This window comes from Dromaius novaehollandiae, chromosome 1 (assembly GCF_036370855.1).
Source record: "Dromaius novaehollandiae isolate bDroNov1 chromosome 1, bDroNov1.hap1, whole genome shotgun sequence".
Classification (NCBI taxonomy): domain Eukaryota; kingdom Metazoa; phylum Chordata; class Aves; order Casuariiformes; family Dromaiidae; genus Dromaius; species Dromaius novaehollandiae.
The window spans coordinates 154,560,337-154,586,176 of NC_088098.1; the positions used below are offsets into that span (position 1 = coordinate 154,560,337).

General features: G+C 52.5%; 1 protein-coding gene and 1 long non-coding RNA gene across 2 annotated transcripts; both read left to right on the top strand.

Annotated features, from left to right (window-relative positions):
• The first annotated feature begins 9,091 nt into the window (after positions 1 to 9,091).
• Positions 9,092 to 12,534, top strand: LOC135329981 (uncharacterized). Its single transcript, XR_010391703.1, has 7 exons — positions 9,092 to 9,291; positions 9,543 to 10,378; positions 10,471 to 10,509; positions 10,701 to 10,760; positions 11,125 to 11,196; positions 11,700 to 11,771; positions 12,469 to 12,534. It is a non-coding gene; the product is annotated as an uncharacterized LOC135329981 (long non-coding RNA).
• Positions 12,535 to 12,598: 64 nt separating this feature from the next.
• LOC135327496 (uncharacterized) lies at positions 12,599 to 14,499 on the top strand. The gene is made up of 5 exons (XM_064506534.1): positions 12,599 to 12,747; positions 13,201 to 13,325; positions 13,520 to 13,597; positions 13,937 to 14,084; positions 14,280 to 14,499. Exons 1-5 carry the CDS (start codon positions 12,599 to 12,601, stop codon positions 14,461 to 14,463), a joined length of 684 nt encoding a protein of 227 aa, XP_064362604.1. The 3' UTR covers positions 14,464 to 14,499.
• The last annotated feature ends 11,341 nt before the right edge of the window (positions 14,500 to 25,840 follow it).

The following is a 25,840-nucleotide window of genomic DNA, read 5'->3' on the forward strand; positions in this document are numbered from 1 at the left end:
CCCTCTTCTGCTCTGGAGCCTGGACTGGTGACTCCGGGACATCGTGGAGGTGAGCAGTCAGCAGATATTCAGCTGAAAAAATAAGCATTTCTTTTCTCGCTTTGTTGTGCCCTCCGGATGATGCCAAGGTCTGCAACAGCCGTGCCCTGCTGGCAGGCCAGAGAAACAGTTAGGGGTAGCGCTGGTTGAGTCTTGCACTGGCCAGTGGGCTTCTGTGCATGAGGAATGTAAACAACCCTTGTTGTCCTCCGGTGCTAAAGGTTCCCAGTTTGTAGAGTTCTGGCTTCCTTGGTGTACGTTAGAGACCTCCCCAGAAGAAAGCACCAAGGGGCTGCGTGTTTGTCCTGGGGGTGCTTGCGGGGTGTTGGATAGTGCGTTGACGGAGGATTTGGAGAGGCGCCAGGTCCCAGGCAGCAAGTGTCCCTGGCCCTCCTGCAGCTGGGAGACTCTCAACCTGCGTGCGTGTCCCCATTCCCCTTCCCGTCACTGCAATTCACTTCTGCAGAAGAGTGTGGCAACCTGTAATGAAAACTTGTCTGTGTTTGCTTACAGGTGTTCCTGTAGGCAGTGGCCTCCCAGCTTCTCATCCGGATGCCATTGTTGTGCCTCAGGGGCATGCCAGGGGTAAGTGGTCAGGATTGATTCCCTTCCAGGAATGAGCAGGATTTTTCACTATTTGATTCGTGGGCCATGTAGCTTACGTCCTTGGCCGACGCTGCTAGATGCAAAAGAGCCAAGAGGGATTTGGGAGGGCTTCAGCAATGTGTCCCAGGGTGCTTGGTGTGGCAAAGTGGTTTTTGATCTTCTCTTGGCGCCCACTACTGCACATCGTGCCAGTGGGCAAATTTTAAAGTACTAGGGCATCGGAAGTGTTCTACAGCAAGGCGAGAGCGGCTTTCTGAAGATGACTTTTGTCTCTGGTGTGTGGAAGTTATTGCAATGAGTGTGTCAGAGATGTGCATATAAACCTTTGTGGATCCTGTGAGGTAGCCTCCCTTCCCACACCACGCAGCTCCCAGGGATTTTGGAGCTTTGCCACGTGGGGACTGAGGCGGTTTTAACCCCACTGAGCACATGTTAGCAAGCACGACTCCTAATCCACTCAATCTCCTGCCGTGTCCGCATCTCAGACCTTGCAGGGAGTCCCTCGAGGCCCTAAGCACAAAAGGTGCACCGAGTGGGATCCCTGCTGTGAAAGGAGGCCCAAAGTGATGCCCTGATTCAGGGGTCGGGCAGGAGGGAAGCTTCTCCGTCCTTCTGCATGCTGTCTGCCCGAGCAGTGCTGAGGCTTTCCCTCTCTCTGATTCTTCATAGAGCTTCCAAGCGTGTCACAGCCTGGAGAAGCCCCCCACGGCAGGAAATACTCCTTTTTTCCAGTGCACCGAGGTACTGAGCAGTCTTGCGGGGATGCCTAAGTGAGAGATAAGTCCTGGAAACGTGGAGCATGCGAGTTGTGTTTGGAAGAGCAGAGGGCAGAGGAAGGGGAGGTGGTGCCTGTGTGGGAGAAAGGGCAAAGGGAGAGAGCCAGGTTCAGGTGTCTCCTTGGCCACAGGCAGACTCAGAGGAGCCCGCTCTGCCTGCTGGCCAGCACAGTTTGGGGTAGCACTGGTTCAGACTTTCACCGGCCAGTGGGCTCTTGCCCATGAGAAGTGTCGATGAACTTTCTTGTCCACCGGTGCCAAGAGGCCAGAATTAGTGACAGTAACAACACGGGATGTAAAATTGCCTGGGAATCCCAACCACACACTGAGATTATCAGTCCTGCAGAACCCAGGGATGTATGGGATTGTCTCCTTTCCTCCAGGTCTTGGTGGTGGCAAAGATGCCGAGGCTGCAGCTCCTAAAGGCCGACAAAAGCAGCGTTTGGTCCTGAGTGCCGCAGTCTTGGGTTCCGTACTGTTTGTCGTCCTGCTGATGTGTATAGTTACTTTCTGGCTGAGGAAGAGAAAGCAGTGAGTTGTTCTTTTCCGACGTTCTTTCTATTTTCTGTGTTTTAGCAACAAAGCATGTGTAGGGATAGTGTTGTGGAGTGCCTGGTGAGCTGTTGAGAGGACTCTGTTGAGACGTCTGCTGTTAGCTTTCCTAAGCAGACTCTTCCTTCCTAGCAGTGAGTGCTCTTTCCTGAAAGCCATTCTCGTTGTTGCAGAGAAGCGGTACCAGCTAACCCTGCCGCTGCCTCCAACAGAGGGGAGTCAAGCACAGAGGAAGGCAGAGCAAAACCAGGGAGTGACAGAGAAAAGGATGAGCTCACCCTAGAAAATGAAAATCTGAACAACAGCTCCAGTCGCCTTCCGGTGAACTTTGCAACAGAGCTTTCCCAGTTATTTAATGCCACAAATTCAGAAAGTTCATTTCAGCCTACATGCCAGAACACCTCAGATGGTGATTATGACTCTTCCTCAGATATCTGCATTCCCCGGGATTTACCCCAAGCCGATCATTCCAAGTGCGTGTGCACACCTAGCTAGACACGGTCACTAAACTTATTGCCTGTTGAGGACTAGTGCCTACAGACTACTGAACAGAGCAGCAAAACATGAAGCCCCAGAAGTTACACCTACTCATCAGCCATTTAGAAGGAAAAAAAAAATTCTGAGGGGCACCTGGCAGAAGTGAGCAAGTTTTGGCAGCTGTGTGCACATGCAGAGCATGGGTTCTTGACGTGCTTTCCTCCTCCTGCTCGCCTCTTCCTCTTGGGATGCACTTACACCCCTTAGCCCTACAGAGAGACCAAAGGAGGAAGAGCGGCAGCATCATATGATGCAAGAGACTCGCTGGGCCCACAGAGGCCCCTGGCTAAACCACCATGTTCACACAAGCCAAGCATCGCCAGAGCGAGCCAAACACGAAGCCTCTGCTATTGCAGCTCTCAGTCCACGAAGCCTCTGCTACTGCAGCTCTCAGTCCACTCAGCACCTGTGCAGCACATGAGACTATTCAAGGTGTGTTAATGAGCTTTACAAAGCCTTTACAAGGGCAAGTTGCAGGACTTGTTTGCACATTCTTCATAGGAAGAGAGCAATCTGAGGGTAACCCAGCAGGTGAGTCTCACTCCAGCACCATACTTCCCACGGACAAGCAGTAGGGATACATAACACAGGACTGTTGAACTGAAATGGTTTTAGACGGAGTTTGAGCAGCTGTTCTGAGAAAGCCCCGAGGCGAAGTTGGAGGGCAAGTGTGACAGGACTGGGGCATTTGTGACTCCGTCTCTGCTGCTCACCTACAGAAGAGGATGTCTCTGTTGCAGAAGGGTAGTGCCAAGAAAACCGTCAATGGCCTAACTCTCTGGTATGCAGATAGTAAATGTTCTGGAAGTAGGCAGATGTCTGGGGAGAGGAAGTCCTCTCTCTGGACAGCTGCCAAAGTGACTGCACCACTGTAGGCGAGCACTGAGACTGCTACAGAAGCAATTCTGTGCTTTCATGCAAGGCAGCACATGTCTTTGCCCACACACTCCCCTTTCTCGGGAGCACACACCCAGAGAAGCCACGCTGGCCTCCTTCAGCCAGCAAGAGCCACAAGGGCCTGGCCAGCATCCTAAACACCCGTGCTGTTGAACATGCAGCCAAAACAGAAGGTGGTGAACAACAGAGCTGTTATCTGCAAACAGCTGCTCCACGGCAAAGCAGAAGAAATGCCTCCTGGCATGGGGAAATAGGAACGCAGACCAAACTGCCTTCGAGGAAAAAACAAGTCCCTAACAATGGGAGATGGTTCCTGCTTGAAAACTCTGGGACGAGGAAAATTGGTTACCTGCTCCCTCGCCTCAAAGGAGTCCGCAAGGCAGAACACCCAAAAACACTGGCTTGGAGTCAGTGAAGCACTCATTGGGGACAGAGAAATGACAGGAGAGGAAATGGCATTTCCCAGGAAGAGGAAGGAAATGGAGTCATGCCATGAAGTCCCACAGACCAGCCCTGTGAATCACAGCAGACTCCACAAGAGCCTCTTTCCCAGCCCCCTCCAGAGGCAGAGGCGTTCTTTGCCTCCTCAGGTCTAACAAAGCCCACAGCAAAGTACCTCAGAGCTGAAGAGCAGCCTTGGACTCTGCAAAGAAGGAAGCAACAAGCTCTGAGAAGAAACAAATACTGTGCCAGTGCCTGCATGTCCAGGCTTTCTTCCAAAGCCACCTCCTTGCCATTGGAAACTTTGGTCCTGCAGGAAGAGACGTACTTGCACCTCGGGCATATTAAACTCGTGTCCAGGAGGACAATTCACATCAGAGCCTGGGAACCGACAGAACCCCCCTGCATGCTAGTTACATCCAGGCTTGCACAACGGAGCCCTTCATGCTCCTCTGATGTCACTGTAGGAGCCGGGGGACACACGAGCCAAAACATGAGTAAAGACAGAAATGCCGTTTGCAGAAAGCTGCCTCCCTGCCTGTGCACATTCTTCTGGGCCACTGACTCCTTCCTCGCGGACCTTCCCTGCCTCCCCTGCACCCAAGCTTTTGCAGCTCGGAAATCACTCGACATCACCTTGAATGGACAGGAGGAAATGGAATCCATGGACTTGGAACAGAGGAGCTTGTGCTTGAGACACAGGGTCAGTGCTCCTGCTGGGAAATGCAGGGGGAGGTGGCTGGGCAGACTCAGCTCTGCTGCTCCACCACAGCCCATGAATCCCAAACCTACCAGAAGACATGAAGAATGGAGGAAACTCCCTGCCCTTCCGTTCTCTTTCCTGCCCTTCCCAAAGGTGCTGTTGCCCTGATCACCCGGGCCGCCAACACTCACCTCTCTCTCAGAGAGACACGTCCAGGCCAATACCTTCTTGCTAAGACTACAAGCCATCACTTGACTAAACCGCAACTGTCCCAGCTCTTCAAAGCACACACTGCTATGAAAACTACGCTCGCCGGCCACCATAACAGGGTCCGACCATAGGTTGCCGCTGAGAAGTTCGGAGCCAAATCAAAGCAAATTCAATACAATTTAATGATGGACGTGCAGGAATTACAGCTCAAGCTGGCTGCCTCCCAAGAGGCACCCTGAACTAAGAAATCCCTGGGCAATTATACCCTCACAATCTAAGCTCCCCACCCCTCATGCAAAGCTTCAGACCAATCATCATATTTGGTTCTGGGGACTTCCTGTTCTTCAGTGGGTCCCACTGCTGTCTCTAGGCAGCCTGGCTTTCCTGATCTTTACTGTGGCAGCTTCTGCTGATGGACTTACCTTCCTCGTAAGCTTCCTTATCTTTCCACCTTGAACTGGTCCTGGGGCCCTTCCTTACTGGGCTAGATAAAAGTTCCTCATGTTATCTGAGAGCAGCCTAAGGCTTCAGCAAATTTAGCTACTCATGCTAAGCAAGGTTTATATAAGTTGTGCTAAGTGGTTACCTCTAGACAGTTCCAGCTCAATATTTTTTAACAGTCTTCCCTTTGTTTCTATTAAGCATCCCTGCTAATACTTTAGACAGAGTTCTCAAAGGCTTTCAAGGCATGCTGTCACTTTCCATAATCTAATGTACAATATGATCATAAGTAATAGGCATAACATGGTTAAACTTAACACAACTACTCCTGGGCGCAACAGGTGAGTATGAATCCCTGTTGCAGTTGGTGACATCCCAGAAGAGTTTCCCACCCATGATGTGCTCTGTCCTGCTTCACCCTTTCCAAGATGTCCTGTATCTCTTCCGTATCATGATGAGCGGTGACTAGAATTTTCTGTCCATTGTTTTGGATGCGTTCTGGCAGTTGACGCAGGTCATCATGTTGCAGCAGTTTCTCCACCAATGTAAGATTCATCCCGCTGGGGGTAGGCAGTCAATCTTACTTAACTCAATGTGCAATTAGATTGTAACAGTGGATAAGATGTACCAGGAGCTGTATAATTAAAGTCGCATCGCATAATTTTGGTAAAGTTACCAACACAAATATTTGAGTGATTACTTGTATTTACAGCAATGTTCTCTATGAATATAAGACTACAAAGGATTCTCATACATACACAGCCTTTCCCAATATATACAAGTACAGTTCATCACCAAAATAAGAACATAGTATGACAGTATAGGGCCTGTCCCATTTAGGTTCTAACTGGGATTTTCCTAAAAATACTTTAACTAAAACTTCATCCCCAGGCTGTATACTAGGCACTTGTATTTCAGGTGATGTGGATTGATACCACTGAGCGTATTTTTTAAGATTTTTCAAACCCCTTTTTGCATACTTAGAACACACTGGCTTAGTCGTTCCTCTCTGTCTAACAGGCTGCTCTTAGCTGGAATAGAAGTCCCTCGTGTAGCTAAAGGTCTCCCACAGAGAATTTCTGCTGGTGGTAGTCCTAGAGGTAGTTGTGGAGCATTTCATACGTCCCACAGAGCTAAGTTTAGGGCTTCTGGCCATTTTAGGCCACTGCGTGTGCATACCTTTGCGATTTTTTCTTGTAATGTCCTCTTCATTCTTTTGACCTCTCCTGAAGACTGTGGGTGGTAGGGAGTAGGTAGGTTTCTCTCTATTCCTAGGAATTTATATAACTGATTGACTATGTCTGCCGTAGAATGAGCGCCCCTGTCTGAATCAATGGCTTCTGGAACCCCATACCTGCGTATGATTTCTTTCAGTAAGGCTTTTACTCCTCCCCCTGCGTCGGCCTTTCTTGTTGGGAAAGCTTCTACCCAGCCTGATAACTGATCTACCATCACTAACAAGTGTTTGTACCCATCGGTGGAAGGCATAGCTGCGTAATCTATTGGTAGCCTTTGAAAAGGGAAGCAGGCCCACGGTCGTCCCCCTAACTCTGAGCTTGGTTTGTTGCTTGAGAACTTTTGGCAGGCTGGGCAGCTATTGCTTCTTCTTTTTGCAGCCACGTAAATTCCTGCACTGGCCAGGACCTTCTGTACTTGCTTAGCTACCGCCTCTGCTCCCCCATGAGCTTTCTTGTGAAACCACCTAGCTATAGGAATTACTTTTTTTCTTTTCTTTTTTTTGGTAGAATTGGTTTTCCTCCAATTGTCCATATTCCATCATCATTTTGCTCTGCTTCCCACTATTCCTATTGTTTCTTCTCTTCCACGGAGCAGGCCTTTTCATACATGGTTCTGGGGTATATTACATTTGGCCATTCACTTTGGTTCATCATTGGAACTGCCACCATACGTCCTCTCAGAGGTTGTTGGGCTGCAGCCTTCGCAGTGGCGTCAGCTAAAGCATTTCCTTTACTGATTTCTGTAGTGTCTTTAGGATGGGCTGGGCAGTGTATTACAGCAATTTCTTTGGGCCTTTGGACTGCTTCCAGCCAATTACATATTTCTTCTCCACTAGCTGTTTTCTTTCCTGATGACATTTAAAAAAATCCTCGTTCTTTTCAAAAGGCATATCGAGAGTTATCATTTTAAAGGATCCATACATCCTTTCTGGATTTTCTCGGTATGACCCAGCAGACTCCTTCCAATTCATTAAATCTGGAGTTGAAAAAGGCACCTTCACATCTACAGGCGGTCCCTCTGGTCCCACTGCTTGACGCAGCGGGGCCTGAATCACAGCGTTTTGCTGAGCCCGAGTAGCCCGAGTTCTGCCTGCAGTCGGGCTAAATGCCTCACTTCCCTCATCTCTGCCATCGACACTACCTTGATCTCTTTCCGGAGAGACCAATAGCTGTGCATCCTCTTCCTCATCGCCCACTTTTAAACAACTTTTCCCAATGCTACCAGCAGAGCAACACCGAGGCACTTACTCTTTGTCTTCCATCATCATTAACACATTTCAGTCAGAGACCAACAGCTTACATTTTTTTCTTGTTCCATGATCGCTTCTCAAAGAGAAAAACAAATCGACCTAGGGGACCTCATCGCATTTCTTCTGTCTTCTGCAAAACAACGTACGTTGCAAAATTGTATTATAGTTCAGCGTTCCCATTTCTGGCCATTTTTTCTCATCCTCCAGTTTCAGAGGTGCGCAAGCCTGGGGGCTCGGTGGTTTCCCACAAATCAAGCACACCCCCCTGCCTTTTCAAGTAGCATTTATACAAACACACTGCAAGGTTTGCAACTTTCCCTTTTACACTGATTGGGTAGTAATTTACAGACAATTATAATACTGCTTACACACCATTTTACCACTACGCATGCTCCGGGGAGGGGTCTTCACCCGGGTGGTGCAGGGCTTTTTGACCTGTGGGCGTGATTTTTTGTATTACATGGAGGACAGGTCAGTTAGGGATACATGAACTCTTTTGCCAAACTGGCAATACATAGCTAGAAATAAAACATTTTGATGTAATGTTTCTTTAGGGCTTTAGCAGTTCCAGGATGTCCTGGGTTAAAGAATGCTGCTTCTCCGAAAAGAGAGAGTGCGCTTCTCCTAATCTGCCTCCTTTAAAGAGCAGGAACCTTCTTCCTGAGCTTCCAGGGTTGTCTTGTAAGAGGAGCACTCGGGGCAAGGCCCAGGCCCAGGCCCAGGAGAGCTCTGCTTGCTTCGGGTGCTGCGCAAAGCCCAAGGAGGCCTGAAATGTTGGTCCCAAAGCAAAGGGGACAGAAGGAGTGGTGCCAGCAAGAATGGAGGACTCTGAATCCCAGCTGGACGGGGGCTGAGAGATGGGGCACAGGCTTGGCACTGGAGCCCCCCCACTTGTCAGCAGCTGCCCCTGGGCCAGCTCCAGAAGGGCAGAGCTGCAGCTGGGGCTGGGGCTGGAGCAGAGCGGCGGCAGCGGGGGCGGGAAGGAGAGCAGCGAGCGAGGCCGGATCCGGCAGGCGCTGGCGCGGAGCTGCCGAGCAGCGAGGCGAGCGCAGGGCCGCGAGCGTGTGGGCAGAGAGCCGGGCTGCCCCCGAGGGGCTCCTCGAGGGCGGCGGCAGCACCCCCGGCCGCCAGCATGCCCGGACTGCCCGCACAGGGCGGCGCCGGCGCGCGGAGGGAGCGCGGGCCGCGGCGGGGGTGCGCGGCCCCCTGCGCCCCCGCGGAGGCGCGCGGAGGGCGCCCCTGAGCTCACAGAGGGGCCGCGCGCTGCGCTGCGCTGCGCAGTGTTGCGTTGTGCTGCGTTGTGCTGCGGGGCAGTGCGGTGTTTTGCGCTGCGCTGCGTTGGGCTGCGGGGCGGTGCAGTGCGTTGTGCTGCGGTGCGGGGCGGTGTTTTGCGCTGCGTTGTGCCGCGCCGCGTTCCGCAGACGCCGCTCCGCGCGCGTTGCTCGAGGGCGCCGGCGGCGGGCGGCTGCTGGCGGCGGGCAGCATGGTGCGAGCGCGGGGGGCGTCCGGCCCCGGGTGCCGCCTGCTGCTGCTGCTCGGCCTCCTGGCGGCCCTGCGTGCCCGGGACAGCCGGGCTGCTCCGCGGGCAGCGCCGGGCCCAGGTAGGGCGGGCGGGCGGGCGGGCGGCGACGGAGGCAGCCTGGGGGCCGCGGGGCCGGCTGGCGAGCGGCCGGGGCGGCGGGAGGCGGCGGCCGGGGCCAGGAGCCGGGAGCCGGGAGCGGCTCGGCGAGGCTTGTGGGGCCGCGGGGAGGGGGGTGCGCTGGGGGGCGCCGGGGTCTGGGGGCGAGAGCTGTGCCTGGAGCAGCGCCTGGCGCTGGGTGACGGGAGCTGTTGTCCCCGCGGGTGGTTGCAGCGGTGGCTGCTGGTGATGCTGGTGCTTGGCCGGATGCAGGACCGAAGGCTTGGGAAGATGCTGGAGGTGAGTCCTCGGGGGACCTGACCTTCCCTTCCCTTCCCTGGCAAGACCAGAAGCATGCCTTTCCTGCCGCCGCTTTGGCCTTTCGGTGGCCGGGGAGCTCTTGTGCCCGCGCAGGGTAAACGATCTTTCGTGTCATCTGGTGCTGAGAGTTGCCCCTTTGCAGAGTGCTGTCCGTTAGAGAGCTCCCTGCAAGAAGGTGCTGAGGGCCTGTGTGTTTGTCCTGGGGGTGCTTGGGGCCTGTGGTATAGCGCCTGGATGCAGGATTGGGAGAGCTGCCAGATCCCAGCCAACAGGTCCCCCCCGGCTCCTCTGCACTTGTGAGGCTCTCGACCCACATGTGTGACCTGGGGAAGGCTTCCGAGATCTGCACTGGGAGCTTTGGCGCGCAAAGCACTTGCCGAGTCCCCCGAGCCTGTGCTGCTTCCAGTGCCTGCTGCAAAGCCAGGGGACATGATGGGGTTGAGCCTACAGCTTGTGTGAAGTCCAGGGCACCCTTTCCCCCAGCAGCTCCATGCCCGCTGAGATTTATGCCCCTATGGTGGCACTGCAGGCACCTGCTAAGTGCTCGCCAGATGCACCTGAGTGGAAGTGTGGTGTAATTTTATGCTCCCTGTCGTTCACCACCATTCGAATCAGAAGAAGAGTGTGGAAATATGTACTGAGAACTGCTATGTGAACCCATGTGTGTTTGGTTACAGATGAGGCTGTGGTTGAAGGTTATCCCAGTTCTCGCCTGGATCCCGTTGTTGAGGCTCGGGGTCTTCCCAGGCGTACGTAGTCACCTTTTCCTTACCTGCAAGAATAAGAACGTCCTTTGTAGTATGTAGTTCGTGTGCAACTGTACATGGTGCTTCCTCTTCAGGTGGTCCAAGAGTTGCTGAGCCTCGCAGGGGTGCCAGGGGTAAGTTGTGAGCATTCCTTTACTTTGAGAGCTGCCAGGTGCCAGGCAAAAGGTGACACCTGTCACCTTTGAGACTCTTGACCTGCAAATATGTCCCATGTCATTGCCTGGCCCCCCTTCCATTCAGTGCAACTGCTGTGTGGAGAAGGAAACCTTGTCACCAATGCGTTCGGTTTGTGCTCTGCCTATAGGCGATGGTTACCGAACTTTTCGGCAGTATCCAGTTCTCGTGCCTCGGGAGGATCCCTGGGGTAAGTAGTCAAGCTTTATTCACTTGACAGAATAAGCTTTTACCTTTGAAAATGTTCTTCATATGGCAGAGACCTGAGTAAGTCCTTGGCTGCTGCTCAGACACTCCCAAGAGTAGAGTGGGACTTGGGAGGCCGTCAGCTATCTGCCGCGGTGTGCTTTTCCTTGGGAAGGCTTTGTGCTGCTCGCAGTGCCTACTGCAAAGGCCACAGGCTTGTTGGGGTGGAGTTACAGCTTGCGTGAACTCCAGGGCATCCTTTCCCCCAGCAGCTCTGTGCAGGCTTCAGTTTGTACCCGTACAAATCTGCAGAAGTATATGGCAACATATATATATAACAGGAACTGTTCCCATGTGTTTGGTTGAAGCTGTGGCCGTAGCGGATGGAGATCCCTCTTCTGCTCTGGAGCCTGGACTGGTGACTCCGGGACATCGTGGAGGTGAGCAGTCAGCAGATATTCAGCTGAAAAAATAAGCATTTCTTTTCTCGCTTTGTTGTGCCCTCCGGATGATGCCAAGGTCTGCAACAGCCGTGCCCTGCTGGCAGGCCAGAGAAACAGTTAGGGGTAGCGCTGGTTGAGTCTTGCACTGGCCAGTGGGCTTCTGTGCATGAGGAATGTAAACAACCCTTGTTGTCCTCCGGTGCTAAAGGTTCCCAGTTTGTAGAGTTCTGGCTTCCTTGGTGTACGTTAGAGACCTCCCCAGAAGAAAGCACCAAGGGGCTGCGTGTTTGTCCTGGGGGTGCTTGCGGGGTGTTGGATAGTGCGTTGACGGAGGATTTGGAGAGGCGCCAGGTCCCAGGCAGCAAGTGTCCCTGGCCCTCCTGCAGCTGGGAGACTCTCAACCTGCGTGCGTGTCCCCATTCCCCTTCCCGTCACTGCAATTCACTTCTGCAGAAGAGTGTGGCAACCTGTAATGAAAACTTGTCTGTGTTTGCTTACAGGTGTTCCTGTAGGCAGTGGCCTCCCAGCTTCTCATCCGGATGCCATTGTTGTGCCTCAGGGGCATGCCAGGGGTAAGTGGTCAGGATTGATTCCCTTCCAGGAATGAGCAGGATTTTTCACTATTTGATTCGTGGGCCATGTAGCTTACGTCCTTGGCCGACGCTGCTAGATGCAAAAGAGCCAAGAGGGATTTGGGAGGGCTTCAGCAATGTGTCCCAGGGTGCTTGGTGTGGCAAAGTGGTTTTTGATCTTCTCTTGGCGCCCACTACTGCACATCGTGCCAGTGGGCAAATTTTAAAGTACTAGGGCATCGGAAGTGTTCTACAGCAAGGCGAGAGCGGCTTTCTGAAGATGACTTTTGTCTCTGGTGTGTGGAAGTTATTGCAATGAGTGTGTCAGAGATGTGCATATAAACCTTTGTGGATCCTGTGAGGTAGCCTCCCTTCCCACACCACGCAGCTCCCAGGGATTTTGGAGCTTTGCCACGTGGGGACTGAGGCGGTTTTAACCCCACTGAGCACATGTTAGCAAGCACGACTCCTAATCCACTCAATCTCCTGCCGTGTCCGCATCTCAGACCTTGCAGGGAGTCCCTCGAGGCCCTAAGCACAAAAGGTGCACCGAGTGGGATCCCTGCTGTGAAAAGAGGCCCAAAGTGATGCCCTGATTTACGTGTTGGGCAGGATTTTGGAAGAGAGCTTCTCCGTCCTTCTGCATGCTGTGTGCCTGAGCAATGCTGAGGTTTCACTTTCCTCTGATTCTTGACAGTGCTTCCACATGTGTCAGAGCCAGGAGAAGCCCCCCACAGCAGGAAATACTCCTTTTTTCCAGTGCACCGAGGTACTGAGCAGTCTTGCGGGAATGCCTAAGTGAGAGATAAGTCCTGGAAACGTGGAGCATGCGAGTTGTGTTTGGAAGAGTGGAGGGCGGAGGAAGGGGAGGTGGTGCCTGTGTGGAAGAAAAGGCAAAGCAGGAGAGCAAGGTTCAGGTGTCTCCTTTGCTGCAGGAAGCTGCAGAGGAGCCAGCCCTGGCTGCTGGTGTGAGCTGGTACCATTTTGGTTCCCCTCCATTCGGTGCAAATTCACTTCTGCAGAAGTGTGTTGCAACCTGTAATGAAAAATCTTCTCATCTGTGTTTGCTTACAGACGTTCCTGCACACAGAGCTCTTCCAGCTTCTCACCTGGATCCTGTTTTGGAGCATCAGGGGAATGCCAGGGGTAAGAGGTCAAGATTTATTCCCTTCATGGAAGGAGCCTTTACTTTTCAACATTTTATTCCTGTGACATTTCACTGAATAAGTCCTCGGCCAATGCTGAGCTTGTGTGAAGTCCAGGCCATCCTTTCCTCCAGCAGCTCCCTGCATGCTTCTGTTGGTAGCCATATGGTGCCTGTGCAGGCACCTGCTAAGCGTTTGCAAAATGTTCAGGGGTGGCAGGGTGAGACAAGTGCCTTGGTGTAATTATGCGTCCCACGTTCATTCGCTGCCATTCCAATCTGAAGCAGCCCACGGAAATATGTACTGGGAGCTCTTCTTGTCTCTCTGATTACAGCTCTGCCTGCAGATGACAGTGGCTCTGCAGCTCCTCAGCTGGATGCCCGTTTTGAGTTTCTGGGGAATCGCACCTGTGAGTTGTGACTCTTGGTTTACTGTGAGATCCACCGTGTCCCTGGCCAAAGGTCAGGCGGGCCCATCAGCCGCTGTGCAAATCTGGACCTACCCAGGGCATAGCAACATCCCTTTCAGTGCACTAGAGTTCCTTTCCTAACACATGTATTGCCCCAGGTATTTTACCCTTTTCTCTTCCGTGTGTAATTACAGATGTCCCTCAAGTCACTGAAGCTTCTGCAGCGTCACAGGGGCTGGAGCCTCTGCTTAAGCCTCAGGGAGATCGCAGGGGTAAGTAGTCTCTCTTCCTTTCCTTTTGATTCTTTTATTACTATTTTCTCTTTTTACCTCTTTTATTGTCCTCCTGGGGAATCCAAGTTCCCCAGCACACATGCCCTCCCTGAAGCCCAGGGGCACAGGTAGGGGTAGCGCTGGTTCAGGCTTTCACTGGCCGGTGGGCTCTTGCCCATGAGAAGTGTCAATGAGCTTTCTTGTCCGCCAGTGCCAAGAGACCAGAATCAGCGATAGTAACAACACGGGATGTAAAATTGCCTGGGAATCCCAACCACACACTGAGATTATCAGTCCTGCAGAACCCAGGGATGTATGGGATTGTCTCCTTTCCTCCAGGTCTTGGTGATGAGAAAGGTGCAGAGGATGCAGCTCATAGAGCCCGACAAAAGCAGCATTTGGTCTTCACTGCCGCAGTCTCGGGTTGGGTGCTGTTTGGGGTAGTGCTGACTTGTATAGTCACTTCCCAGCTGAGGAAGAGAAAACAGTGAGTTGTTCTTTTCTGACCTTCTTTAGTACATGGCTGCTCTTAGCAACAAAGCATGTGTAGGGATAGTATGGTGGAGTGCCTGGTGAGCTGTTGAGAGGACTCTGTAGAGACGTCTGCTGTAAGCTTTCCTAAGCAGACCCTTCCTTGCTGACAGCGAGTGCTCTTTCCTGAAAGCCATTCTCGTTGTTGCAGAGAAGCGGTACCAGCTAACCCTGCCGCTGCCTCTGACGGAGAAGAGCCCAGTATGGAGGAAGGCAGAGCACAGCCAGGAAGCGAAAGAAAAAAGGATGAGTTTACTCTAGAAAATGAAAATCCCAGCAGCAGCTCCACTCGGCTTCCTATTCTAAGCAGAATAAAAAACCTGTGCATATTCTGAAGAGAATAAAAAACCTGTTGGGCTAAATGGTGTTAATCCTTGGGTGTTTGGTCCTTTGTGTCTGGGTGTAATGCACAGCGCTTACAGCAGGGTTGGATGAGGGAGAGGAGCTGTCAGAGAGTTGCCCTGCATCAAGGGATGCCCTCAGTCCCCTCATCACTGTAGTTTCCCAGCTCGGGCTGTCCTTCAGGTTTCATTCATCTGAAAGGGGGAGTGCAGATGAGCCTTGGAGTGCAAGTGAACTCCCTGGGAGTGCTGCACTGAATCCTGGTGGATTTGGTGACCGAGAGGGGAAGGAGGTGCTGTGAAGGATGGCCATGCAGCTCTGAGCAATGAGTTAGAGGATTGCTAAAGTGAGACCAGAGGCTGCTGGGGGTTAGTGCAATGGTCTTCTGTGCGCAGAAGCTGAACATCTCCAAGTAGAGAAAAGGGAGAGGGGGCTGGTTGGGAAAGGGAGCAAAATGGACTGAGATAGGAAGAACAGTACTGGCCTTAAAAAAGGCACAAAGACGCACAGAAATGGCATTGCTCTGCTCCCAAACACTCAAGCCATGAATAGTAGAGGTGAGGCAGAAAAGGGAATACAGCAGTATTGGGAGGAAAGCCCAGGATCCTCTGTGCTGTCTTTCGAGGGGGCCCAGGTGGACTCTTACATTTCCAGAGGAACACAGGCAAACAGTTGCTGTCTCTGAAAACATTTGTCACCCCTACTGCCAGCTTGCAGGAGAGGGCGAGGAGTAAAGGCCCTTGTAGGATCCAATAGGAAGGCCATGGCAGGAAGGTGCAGCCCTGGCACCTGCAGTGTCCCTGGGGAAGCTCACAGAGTCCTGAGAAACCTGGTGAGGGAAGGGCATAGGAGAGGAAAGGCAAGCAGTGAGATTTGCGCATGTTTCTCAGGTGGCCCAGCAACCCTTTGCCTCTGGGATCGGAAGAACCAGCTCCTCCCTCTTCCCTGCATGTTCATCAAGTGCTGCAGGATTTGCTCTGTGCGCTGCACTAAGGGACAGGCATTCAAGCAGCAGTCTCCTCTCATGAGGCTGCTGGGGGAAAGGATGGCCTGGACTTCACACAAGCTCAACATTGGCCGAGGACTTATTCAGTGAAATGTCACAGGAATAAATGTTGAAAAGTAAAGGCTCCTTCCATGAAGGGAATAAATCTTGACCGCTTACCCCTGGCATTCCCCTGATGCTCCAAAACAGGATCCAGGTGAGAAGCTGGAAGAGCTCTGTGTGCAGGAACGTCTGTAAGCAAACAGAGATAAGGAGAGTTTTCATTACAGGCTGCAACACACTTCTGCAGAAGTGAATTTGCACTGAATGGAAGGGGAACCAAAATGGTGACGGCTGCACTCCCCACACCAGCAGCCAGGGCCAGCCCCTTGGTGGCCACCTGCGGCAAAGGAGACACCTGAACCTTGCTCTCCTGCTTTGCCATTTCTCCCACACAGGCACCACCTCCCCTTCCTATGCCCTCTGCTCTTCCAAACACCATTCATATGCTCCACGTTGTCAGGACTCGTCTCTCACTTAGGCATCCCCGCAAGACTGCTCAGTACCTTGGTGCTTTGGAAAAAAGGAGTATTTCCTGCCATGGGTGGCATCTGACTTGTACATCCCCCAGCTTCTACAGTGAAAGGCTCAGTTCTTCAAGACTGGCCATAGCTAGCATCCAGATGGGTTCTGTCCCTTTCCAGACTCTGGCAGGAATTTCCCTCCCCCTGCACCAAAAGCTACATGACTTTAAGACGCCAGATGTGCAAATACTTCTCTTCCTACAGACCCAGGTTTCCAAGGGCAAGTAGGTGGCTTTGCAACAAAACCTGGACATGCAGCTGCTGTCACAGTATGGATTTCTTCTAAGAGCTTGTTGCCTCCTTATTTCCAAAAGCAAAGGCTGCTCTGAGGCACTTGGCTTTGGCCTTTCTTTGACTTGAGGAGCCAAAAAAAGCCTTTGCCTCTGGAGGTCGCTGAGAAACAGGCTCTTGTTGAGTCTGCTCCAACTCACAGGGCTGGTTGCTGAGACTTCACAGCATGACTACATTTCCTTCCTGTTTCTGGGAAATGGCATTTACTTTACTGTCATTCTCTTGACACAGGTGAGCAGCTGAGGCCATCAGTGTGTCTTGCCCCTGGGTCTCTGTGGTGGAGCAGGGAATTGGGTCGAGACCTCTAGAGTCACGAAGACCCCAGCCTCGTCACAACTGCCCTCCAGCTGGGTCTCTGCAGCACCCTGACTTGGGGCTTTGGCAAAACACCCTCTCAAACTCTGCTTAGAAAGATTTCAATTCAACAGCGGTATGTTACACATCCGTACTGCCTGTCAGTGGGCAGCACAGGGCTGGGTTCACCTGAGATTTCCTTAATAGTTGCTGTCATCCTACAAAGAACGTGAGAACAACTTCTGTAATTTGCCCTTTGTGGGGGGATGCTCCCAGCTTCCCCCCCCCATCTGGTGCCAGTTACAAGCAGTCTGCATTCCTGTGCCTCGCACTCCAAAATGGAGGACATCAAGACTTTGAAATAAGGCCTGCTTGGGTGCCAGGACCTTGAGAAACAAAACCTCCTCTCGTTGCTGGGGCAGTGTTAATTACTGCAGTCTGGAATTATCTCCTCCTTGTCAGGACCTTGAGAAACAAAACCTGCTTTCACTGCTAGGGCAGTGTTAATCATCGTGGACTGGAATTAACTCCTTTTTACCCCAGCTATGGGATCTCTCCTTGGAACCACCACTGCAAGAGTAAAGCAGTCATTCGCAAACTCCTTTCTTCAGTGCTGAAGAGTGCTCAAGGCAGCTAGCCTGTCGTTGTGGGTGTTTGGACCCCCCCCCCCCCATGACTGTGGGTGTGATCGTCATAACAACGATGGAGGAGAGCTGAACCCTGCAGCAGCCAAGAGCTAGGGACTGAGACTGCACGAAGAGAACCACAACTGGCCTCACAACTCCACCTCCACCTTCCCCTAAGGGGTATAAATAGGTTGGCCCCAGAGGCTGTCTGGGGCTCTTTGTGGGTGACAGTGGGTCTGTCAACTTGTGGATCCCCTGGGGAGGGGGATGCCCTCCTGCAGTTCCTTCCCTGGGATTGAGTGTATGTTGGCTGCTGAGGCAATGCATGGGTAAGATCAGTTAGAATCAGTCTGCCTAGTTCATTTGTTTGGGTAGTTACAGTTAGTATAAATTAGCTAGCTTTGTCTGTTACTGAGTAGTTGTCATTAGCATAGCTTTTAGTGTAATTAGAAAGTGTTCCAGTTGAGCTAAGTTTCTGTTAATAAGGATTGTTGCTTTGTACCATTGTAGCTTGTGCAGTAAATTTTGATCTTTGAGACAAGTTGTGGAGTCGTGCAGTAGATCTCCTTCTCCCCCTCCTCCTCTCCCTCGTGCCACACACAACCTATGTGGTCTGGGACCGTAGGTAGTCTGTCGTCCCGTGACACCCTTCTAAAGGAGTCAGGGCATTAACACACCTTGGACAGTCTCCCATGCTGTACAGCCCTCAAGCGGCCTGACAGCTGCAGTAGCAGAGGCTATGTGTTTGGCTCAGTATGCTGACACTTGGCTTTGCCGAATCTGGTGGTTTAGCCAGGTGACTCCCTGGGCCCACTGAGTCACTTCCAGCATGTGAAGCCCCAGCTCTTCCTCCTTTGGTCTCTCTTGAGGGCAAATGGGGTGTAACTGCATCACAAGAGGAACAGGAGTGTCGAGAATCAATACTCAGAATGTGCTCACAGCTGCCAACGCTTGCTCACTTTTACCAGGGCCTCCTTAGAGTCTTCTTTTTTTTGGCGGGGGGGGGGGGGGGGCACGGCGCTGGATGATGAGTCTTGATATGTAGAAATTGAATTGAGATGAGGAGTAGGTGTATCTTCTGCATTTGTGTGCTTAACTTAGCAAAAAAAAAAGGAAAGAAGTTGCTCTCCCTTCTGTCACAGGGTACTTTACAGATATTTATTACTAAATAATCCTCGGCTGCCCCAACAAACAGTCCTAAATCCCTGCTGGGAAACCTCACAGGCTGGTGAGCGGCCCATGAGAGAAACTGCAGGGCAGTCACTGGCGCGCTGGGAGCAGCTGCCCCTCGCTGCCTGGCCCTAGCAAGGATGGACCTGGCCCCACAGGACCCAGCCTGGCCCCACAGGACCAGCCGCTCCCGGCCGGGCTGGGGGCACATGCGGGCGGGGCCAGGCCCTGAGGAGGAAGATCTGGGGGGAGGCGGCTGGCAACAGGCACAGCAGGTGGCAGCTGCTGATTGGCCGGGGCTGCGTGTGGGGCATGCCCATTGGCTGTTGCTGCCCGCAGGGGCAAGTGGGGTGGGCAGCTGTGTGGGCGTGGTGGGCCTGGTTCTCCAGGGAGCTGCAGTGGGCAGTCTCTGGCTGTGGGGGGCTGGGGGCGGTTGCTGGTGGCTGGTCCGGATCCTGGGGCTGTGCGACGGTGCGTGTCGGGGGAGGCAGCTGTTCAGGACATGCGGGCTGTGGGTGCCGGGGCAGAGGAGAGCCCGGCCCTGACGGGTGCAGCGGCCCCACACTGTGGACGGGCTCCCAGGGCTGCAGCGCTGGGCCCCATCGGCCCCCTGGCTGGACGAGGCCATAGCTGATGTGAGGGTGCTGGGGGAGCGGCGTGTGGCCCCCATGGTGCCTGGCACCCTGCCTCTGAGCAGGAGCAGTGGGGTACCGAAAACTGCAGGTCAAAAACCAGGCACACCCGCACCCACACGGCTTTTGATTTTGTCTGCACCAACCACCCAAGTCTAGTGTCCTCTCAAGTTCTTCTTGGCCTGTACTGTGTTGCCTTGAAAAGGCAAAAACTTGCCTTTTCTGCCCATGCTGGGGAGGAGAGCTAGCTTTGGGAAACAGCGGGGCCTGAGGTACTCCGCAGTATGCCAGAATCTAGGAGAGCCACGTAGTCCTTCTTCTCAGTGTGCTCAACAAAGACCAATACGCAACTTTCCAGGCCTCCCTGAGGAAACAAGATGGCAACTTCTGCTCCACTGAATGCTCTTAATGCTGTCTTTGGAATATGTTTCCAAAGCACAAAATCCCTGCCTGTACTGTGGACACACACATTGGGAGTGTGGAAATGTTAGTGTCCTTTTCCAAAGCAACGCCTAGAGCTGGGAAGGTGTCATCACCACCAGCTGAGCTGCTCTGACAGCCAGGCTGAGGAGCACATTGGGAATTTCTGGCAATTGAGAACATGGTGATGTCTGTTACCATAGAGAGTGAGAACTGTGATGGCTCCAGTCCACTCCCAGGCAATTTGGCAATCTCGCCCTTTTTGCTTTGCCTTTTTCCGCGCCATAGGTGGCTCCTCCTGGCTGTGACACACTGTCAGGAATCAGAGAAAGGTAAAGCCTCGACATTGTTCAGGTACACAGCATGCAGAAGAATGCAGAACCTTCCCTCCAAACGCCTGCCTGACCTGTGAATCAGGGCATCACTTTGGGCCTCCTTTCACAGCAGGGATCCCACTTGGTGTGCCTTTTGTGTCTAGGGCCTCTAGGGACTCCCTGCAAGTTCTGAGATGCAGACACAGCAGGAGGTACAGTGGATTACAAGCCGTGTGGGGAAAAAGGCCTTCTGAGAACCAAGGCTTATCCTGGCAACTCCGCCAGTCAATATGCTTAACAGTCACATACAGTGGACTGAGCCCCAAGCTCTTACCACTCTATTCTGGGCACTTTCACAAATGCAGTGCAGAACACGCTCGTAGAAGACACCCTGGACAAGCTCTGTGGCTTGCCAATGCCTGCAAGGAGTGAAACGGTGCGTCACCACTGTGAGGCTTTGATCAATCCCTTCCTCCTGCATAGGCTACAGCTTATCCGTACATGTTTCTGAAGCTCAGGTTTGCAATGATTACGCTTGACATACACTGAAATACACCCACCATTTGCTCTCTCTCAGTGCTTCAAGATCTCCTTAGCACTTCCAAAGATTTCTGAGAAGACATGCCTGTTCTGGCCTGACACTTTCTTCGTTGAGGACCTAAACAGAAAGTATGAAGGTAAATGCCACACGAATAAAATATTCCACAGTAAACAGTGCTTCTTTCCAGTAAACCAAAAAAGGAAACAGATATTCACGACTCACCTACGGGATTCCCCAGAGTCTCAAAACTGGCACCCAGCTGAGAAGCTGCAGTGCCATCTCATACACCTGCATCTGTAATCAAAGAGACAAGCAGAGCTCCTATTACGCATTTCTGTATGCTTCTTCAGATTGGAATGGTAGTGAATGAGCGTGGGGCGCATAATTATACCAAGGCACTTGTCTTGCCCTTCCACTCCTGAGCATTTTGCAGATGCCTAGCAGGTGCCTGCACAGGCACCATCTGGCTACCAAGGGAAGCATGCAGGGAGCTGCTTGGGGAAAGGACACCCTGGACTTCACACGAGCTCTAAACTCAACCCCAACAAGCCTGCTGGCTTTGCTGCAGGCGCTGGAAGAAGCCCAAGGTCGAAGCAGCTAGCAAACAGCACTTCACCACAGAAAGCACCCCAGGGCAGAGCTCTGATGCCCTCCCAAATCCCACTTGGCTCTTTTGCATCTAGGAGCGTTGGCCAAGGACTTAAGCTACATGGCCCGTGAATCAAAAATTGAAAAATCATGCTTGAGACCAATCATGATTGGAAAAATCATGCTGGAGACCAACAGGTCTCTGCAGTCCCTCTGCAGCTGTGAGACACTCGACTTGCGTTTGCATCCACATGCTGCCATGGTCCCCTGCTATTCACTGCACTTCTGCAGAAGGTATGGGGCCTGAGAGGTGCCACTGGTTGACGACTTCCGTGGGACACCGGCTGGCGTTACCCAATCCTGCGCTTGCATTTCCGCAATGGCATCTCCCACCCTCTGCGCCTGGCACCTGCTTCCCCCACACTGCCATCGTGCCACGTAGCCCCTCCAGGGGGGGCGGTGGGGCACCGCATACACACCTGGTGCCCAAAGCTCGGTGGGGTTATGAGGGCTCTACGTATTTATCCACCTTCTCAGCATCGCTCTAGCTGAGTTAGGGCAGCGGGGCAAATGGTGGGGGCCATCCCATTGCTGCAACACACTTTGCTTCCACCGCTTTGTGTTGCCCGTTCAAAGGGTTGTGCAGGGAAAGCAGTGAAGTGCTGGGCCCTGGGCTCGCTCCACTTTGTCCACACACGTCCTGGTCTGTGCCCAGAGCGGGGTAGAGCTCTGCAGGTGGGCGAGGGCCGCCCAGGAATCGTGGCTGCCCTCAGCTCCTGTCCAGGTTCCTGCCAGTGCAGCCACGGGGCCACCAGCCAGCCCGGGGCCAGGCACTGCTGGCTCACAGGGACCTGCTCTGTGGCAGCACCGCTTCCCAGCCCCAGCCCTGGGCGGCACCGCTGCAGGGCTCAGCCCAGCCCAGGCATGGGGCTTGGCAAGTGTCCCCACCCCATGACATGGAAGAGCAATGGATGGCTTTTGTTCCTTCCCACCTCGCTGGCAACCGTCCACATCTTGCCTCTGTCTGTACTGCTCCTTAGTGCAACTGGACAAGCGCTGCGCTGGGCAGGGAGGCAGTGTGGCAACCAGATGCCACCTGTTAGTGCACACAGCTCTGCAAGCAGACATATTCTGGAGGCTTCCTTGTGCTCCTGTAAAGGTGCCCACAGCAGTGTCTCCAGCACTGACCGCAAAGTTCTTCTAAAACCAGGTCATTTATTATGTTTCACAAGTGCAAGCTTAGAAAGACAACAGTGCAGTCTCTTTGAAACACTTGTTTTGCTGTCTGTAGTGGGAAGGTGAGAGTGTGTGGAGAGTGTAAGGAGGGACATGCTCGCAGTTAGGAGTGCAGCTGGTTTACAGATCCCTACCCATTACAGGGTTTTGGGACTAGAATTGACCAAAGTCATGGCTGCGTGCAATTTCCTAGCTAACAATCGTCCTCAGGAACAGCAGTTATCAATACCTCTTGCTATCAATGCCTGTCGATAGGCATGGACCTCAACAGGCACCGATGCCCCTCCATATCAAGAGGCATCGATGTCGATAGGCATTGATGCCTACAGAGAGCAAAAGCGGTGCAACAGTGAAAGCTAGAGGTGCCTGTTGAGATCGAGAAGTATCGATGCCAATCTATAGCTATTGTTCCCTCATGATACGGATGGAAGTCGATAGTCATTGAGGCATATTGATGTTGAGAACAGTCAATGTTGATCATTGTCATGCCTCCCCTTGCCTCTGGTTCTGCCAAGGAGCCATCGCAACCATCTCTGCCTGTCACCTCACACACGTTCCATTTGTTTTCGTAGCCTTTGCAAGTCATTGCCGTTAGAGACTTGCAGAAAGAGTCCTTCTTTCAGGACCTAATGCTAGTATGGAAGGGCACAAAAAGGGTCCGTGGCAGTTATCTCTTGGGATAACGTGCAGAGAGTACCTTCTTTGAGGGGCATTACTCTCCCTTGGTCTTGCTTTCTTACACCTGGTTCTCAAGCTCCCCTTTCGCAGTGAAACCAGCTCTTAGCTTCCAGGGAAAGCATGCGAGAAAGAAACGAAGGAGGGGACACTGCCTTATGTGCCACAGCAGCCTTTGGGGATTTGACCGCAGGTCCACTGGAAACCAAACCCCTACCTGCAGCTCACCTCTTGACCTGCACACGTGGGAAACTCAGGATAGCTAGTGAATCATAACACTCTTCAGAACCTCCCTGCAAAACCACCACTGCTGCATAGGAGGCTTTTTCGCTATTTCTCTTTTCGCTATTGCCTGAAGCCATAAAGCCTGCCAAAGGCCTTTTTAAGGATCCTGAGCTTGAGCTAGAGTTCTTGGGCCTGCGTTCATCCCTCTCTCCTCCCTATTGCCATTTCACTGTCTATGGGTAGAGTGCTTTCAAAGCATTACAGTGGCGACTCAGCAGCTGCTCAGCATGCGCACAGCGCTCCCCAGCACTTTTGTCTGGCAGGTTCCACCATCAGCTCCATTGCTCTATTTCTTGCTGACAGTTTTGCCCAGCTATAGGCATGCAGGACTCTCAACAGCTCACCAGGCACTCCACCATACTATCCCTACACATGCTTCGTTGCTAAGAGCAGCCATGTACTAAAGAAGGTCAGAAAAGAACAACTCACTGTTTTCTCTTCCTCAGCTGGGAAGTGACTATACAAGTCAGCACTACCCCAAACAGCACCCAACCCGAGACTGCGGCAGTGAAGACCAAATGCTGCTTTTGTCGGGCTCTATGAGCTGCAACCTCTGCACCTTTCTCACCACCAAGACCTGGAGGAAAGGAGACAATCCCATACATCCCTGGGTTCTGCAGGACTGATAATCTCAGTGTGTGGTTGGGATTCCCAGGCAATTTTACATTCCGTGTTGTTACTATCGCTGATTCTGGTCTCTTGGCACCAATGGACAAGAAAGCTCATTGACACTTCTCACGGGCAAGAGCCCACTGGCCAGTGAAAGCCTGAACCAGCGCTACCCCTACCTGTGCCCCTGGGCTTCAGGGAGGGCATGTGTGCTGGGCACCTTGGATTCCCCAGGAGGGCAATAAAACAGGAAAAAAGAGAAAATACTAAAAAAATCAAAAGGAAGAGAGACTACTTACCCCTGCGATCTCCCTGAGGCTCAGGGAAAGGCTCCAGCCCCTGAGAAGCTGCAGAAGCTTCAGTGACTTGAGGGACATCTGTAATTACACACGGAAGAGAAAAGGGTAAAATACCTGGGGCAATACATGTGTTAGGAAAGGAACTCTAGTGCACTGAAAGGGATGTTGTCATGCCCTGGGTAGGTCTAGATTCACACAGCAGCTGATGGGTCTGCCTGACCTTTGGCTAGGGACACAGCGGCTCTCACAGTAAACCCATAGTCACGCCTCACCTCTGGGACTCCCCAGAGACTAATTGCAAGCATCTCCACACCCCAGAGACAAAAGTCATCTTCAGAAAGCCGCTCCCAGCTTGCTTTAGAACACTTCCTGTACTCTAGCACCTTAACATTAACAAACACGGTGAAGAACACGCTTGTAGAAGAGACCCTCAACAAGCTATGCGGCTTGCCAGTGCCTGCAAGGTGGGACATGATGCATCACTGCGGCGAGGCTCTGATCGATCCCTTTCTCCTGCTCTAAAGCGGCATCCACCCGAGAAGCTGCATAGCCGTCATCTACGACCACATCTGTAGCCAAAGAGATGAGAAGAGCTCTCGTTACATAGCTCTGTAGGCTACTTCATATGTGAATGGTAGTGATTGAGCATGGCACGTAAAAATACACTAAGCCACTTGTCTCACCCTTCCACTCCTGAGCATTTTGCAAATCCTTAGTAGGTGCCTGCGCAGGCAAATCTAAGCGTGCGGGGAGCTGCTGGGGGAAAGGACTCTGAGCATCAGCCGAGGACTTACTCAGGTCTGTGCCATATGAAGAACATTTTCAAAGGGTAAAAGCTTATTCTGTCAAGTGAATAAAGCTTGACTACTTACCCCAGGGATCCTCCCGAGGCACGAGAACTGAATACCGCCAAAAAGTTCGGTAACCATCGCCTATAGGCAGAGCACAAACCCAACACTTTGGTGACAAGGTTTCCTTCTCCACACAGCAGTTGCACTGAAAGGAAGAGGGGGCCAGGCAATGACATGGGACATATTTGCAGGTCGAGAGTCTCAAAGGTGACAGGCATCACCTTTTGCCTGGCACCTGGCAGCTCTCAAATAAAGAAATGCTCACAACTTACCCCTGGCATCCCTGCGAGGCTCAGCAACTCTTGGACCACCTGAAGAGGAAGCATGATGTACAATTGCACATGAACTACATATTACAAAGGACGTTCTTATTCTTGCAGATAAGGAAAACGTGACTACGTACCCCTGGGAAGAACCTGAGCCTCAACAACGGGATCCAGGCGAGAACTGGGATAACCTTCAACCACAGCCTCATCTGTAACCAAACACACATGGGTTCACATAGCAGTTCTCAGTACATATTTCCACACTCCTCTTCTGATTCGAATGGTGGTGAACAACAGGGAACATAAAATTACACCATGCTTCCACTCATGCGCATCTGGCGAACACTTAGCAGGTGCCTGCAGTGCCACCATATGGGCATAAATCTAGGCAGGCATGGAGCTGCTGGGGGAAAGGGTGCCCTGGACTTCACACAAGCTGTAGGTTCAACCCCATTAAGTCCCCTGGCTTTGCAGCAGGCACTGGAAGCAGCACAGCATCAGAGCAGCTCGCCAACAGCACTCTGCGTGCCAAAGCTCCCAGTGCAGATCTCGGAAGCCTTCCCAAATTCCCCTCTGCTCTTTTGTGTGTCTAAGAATTGGCCCAGGACTTAGTCAGTCAGTCCAATGCCACATGAACAAAATACCAAAAAGCAAAGGCTCCTTCCATGAAGTGAATCAACCTTGACCACTTACCCCTGGCATCC

Excerpts from the sequence above, each read along its gene's own strand:
- LOC135327496 (XM_064506534.1), top strand. The coding sequence starts at position 12,599 with ATGCGAGTTGTGTTTGGAAGAGTGGAGGGCGGAGGAAGGGGAGGTGGT. Across the intron at positions 12,748-13,200 it reads CTGGCTGCTGGTGTGAGCTG|CAGCCCACGGAAATATGTAC; the intron begins GTACCATTTTGG and ends TCCAATCTGAAG. Across the intron at positions 13,598-13,936 it reads GCCTCAGGGAGATCGCAGGG|GTCTTGGTGATGAGAAAGGT; the intron begins GTAAGTAGTCTC and ends CCTTTCCTCCAG.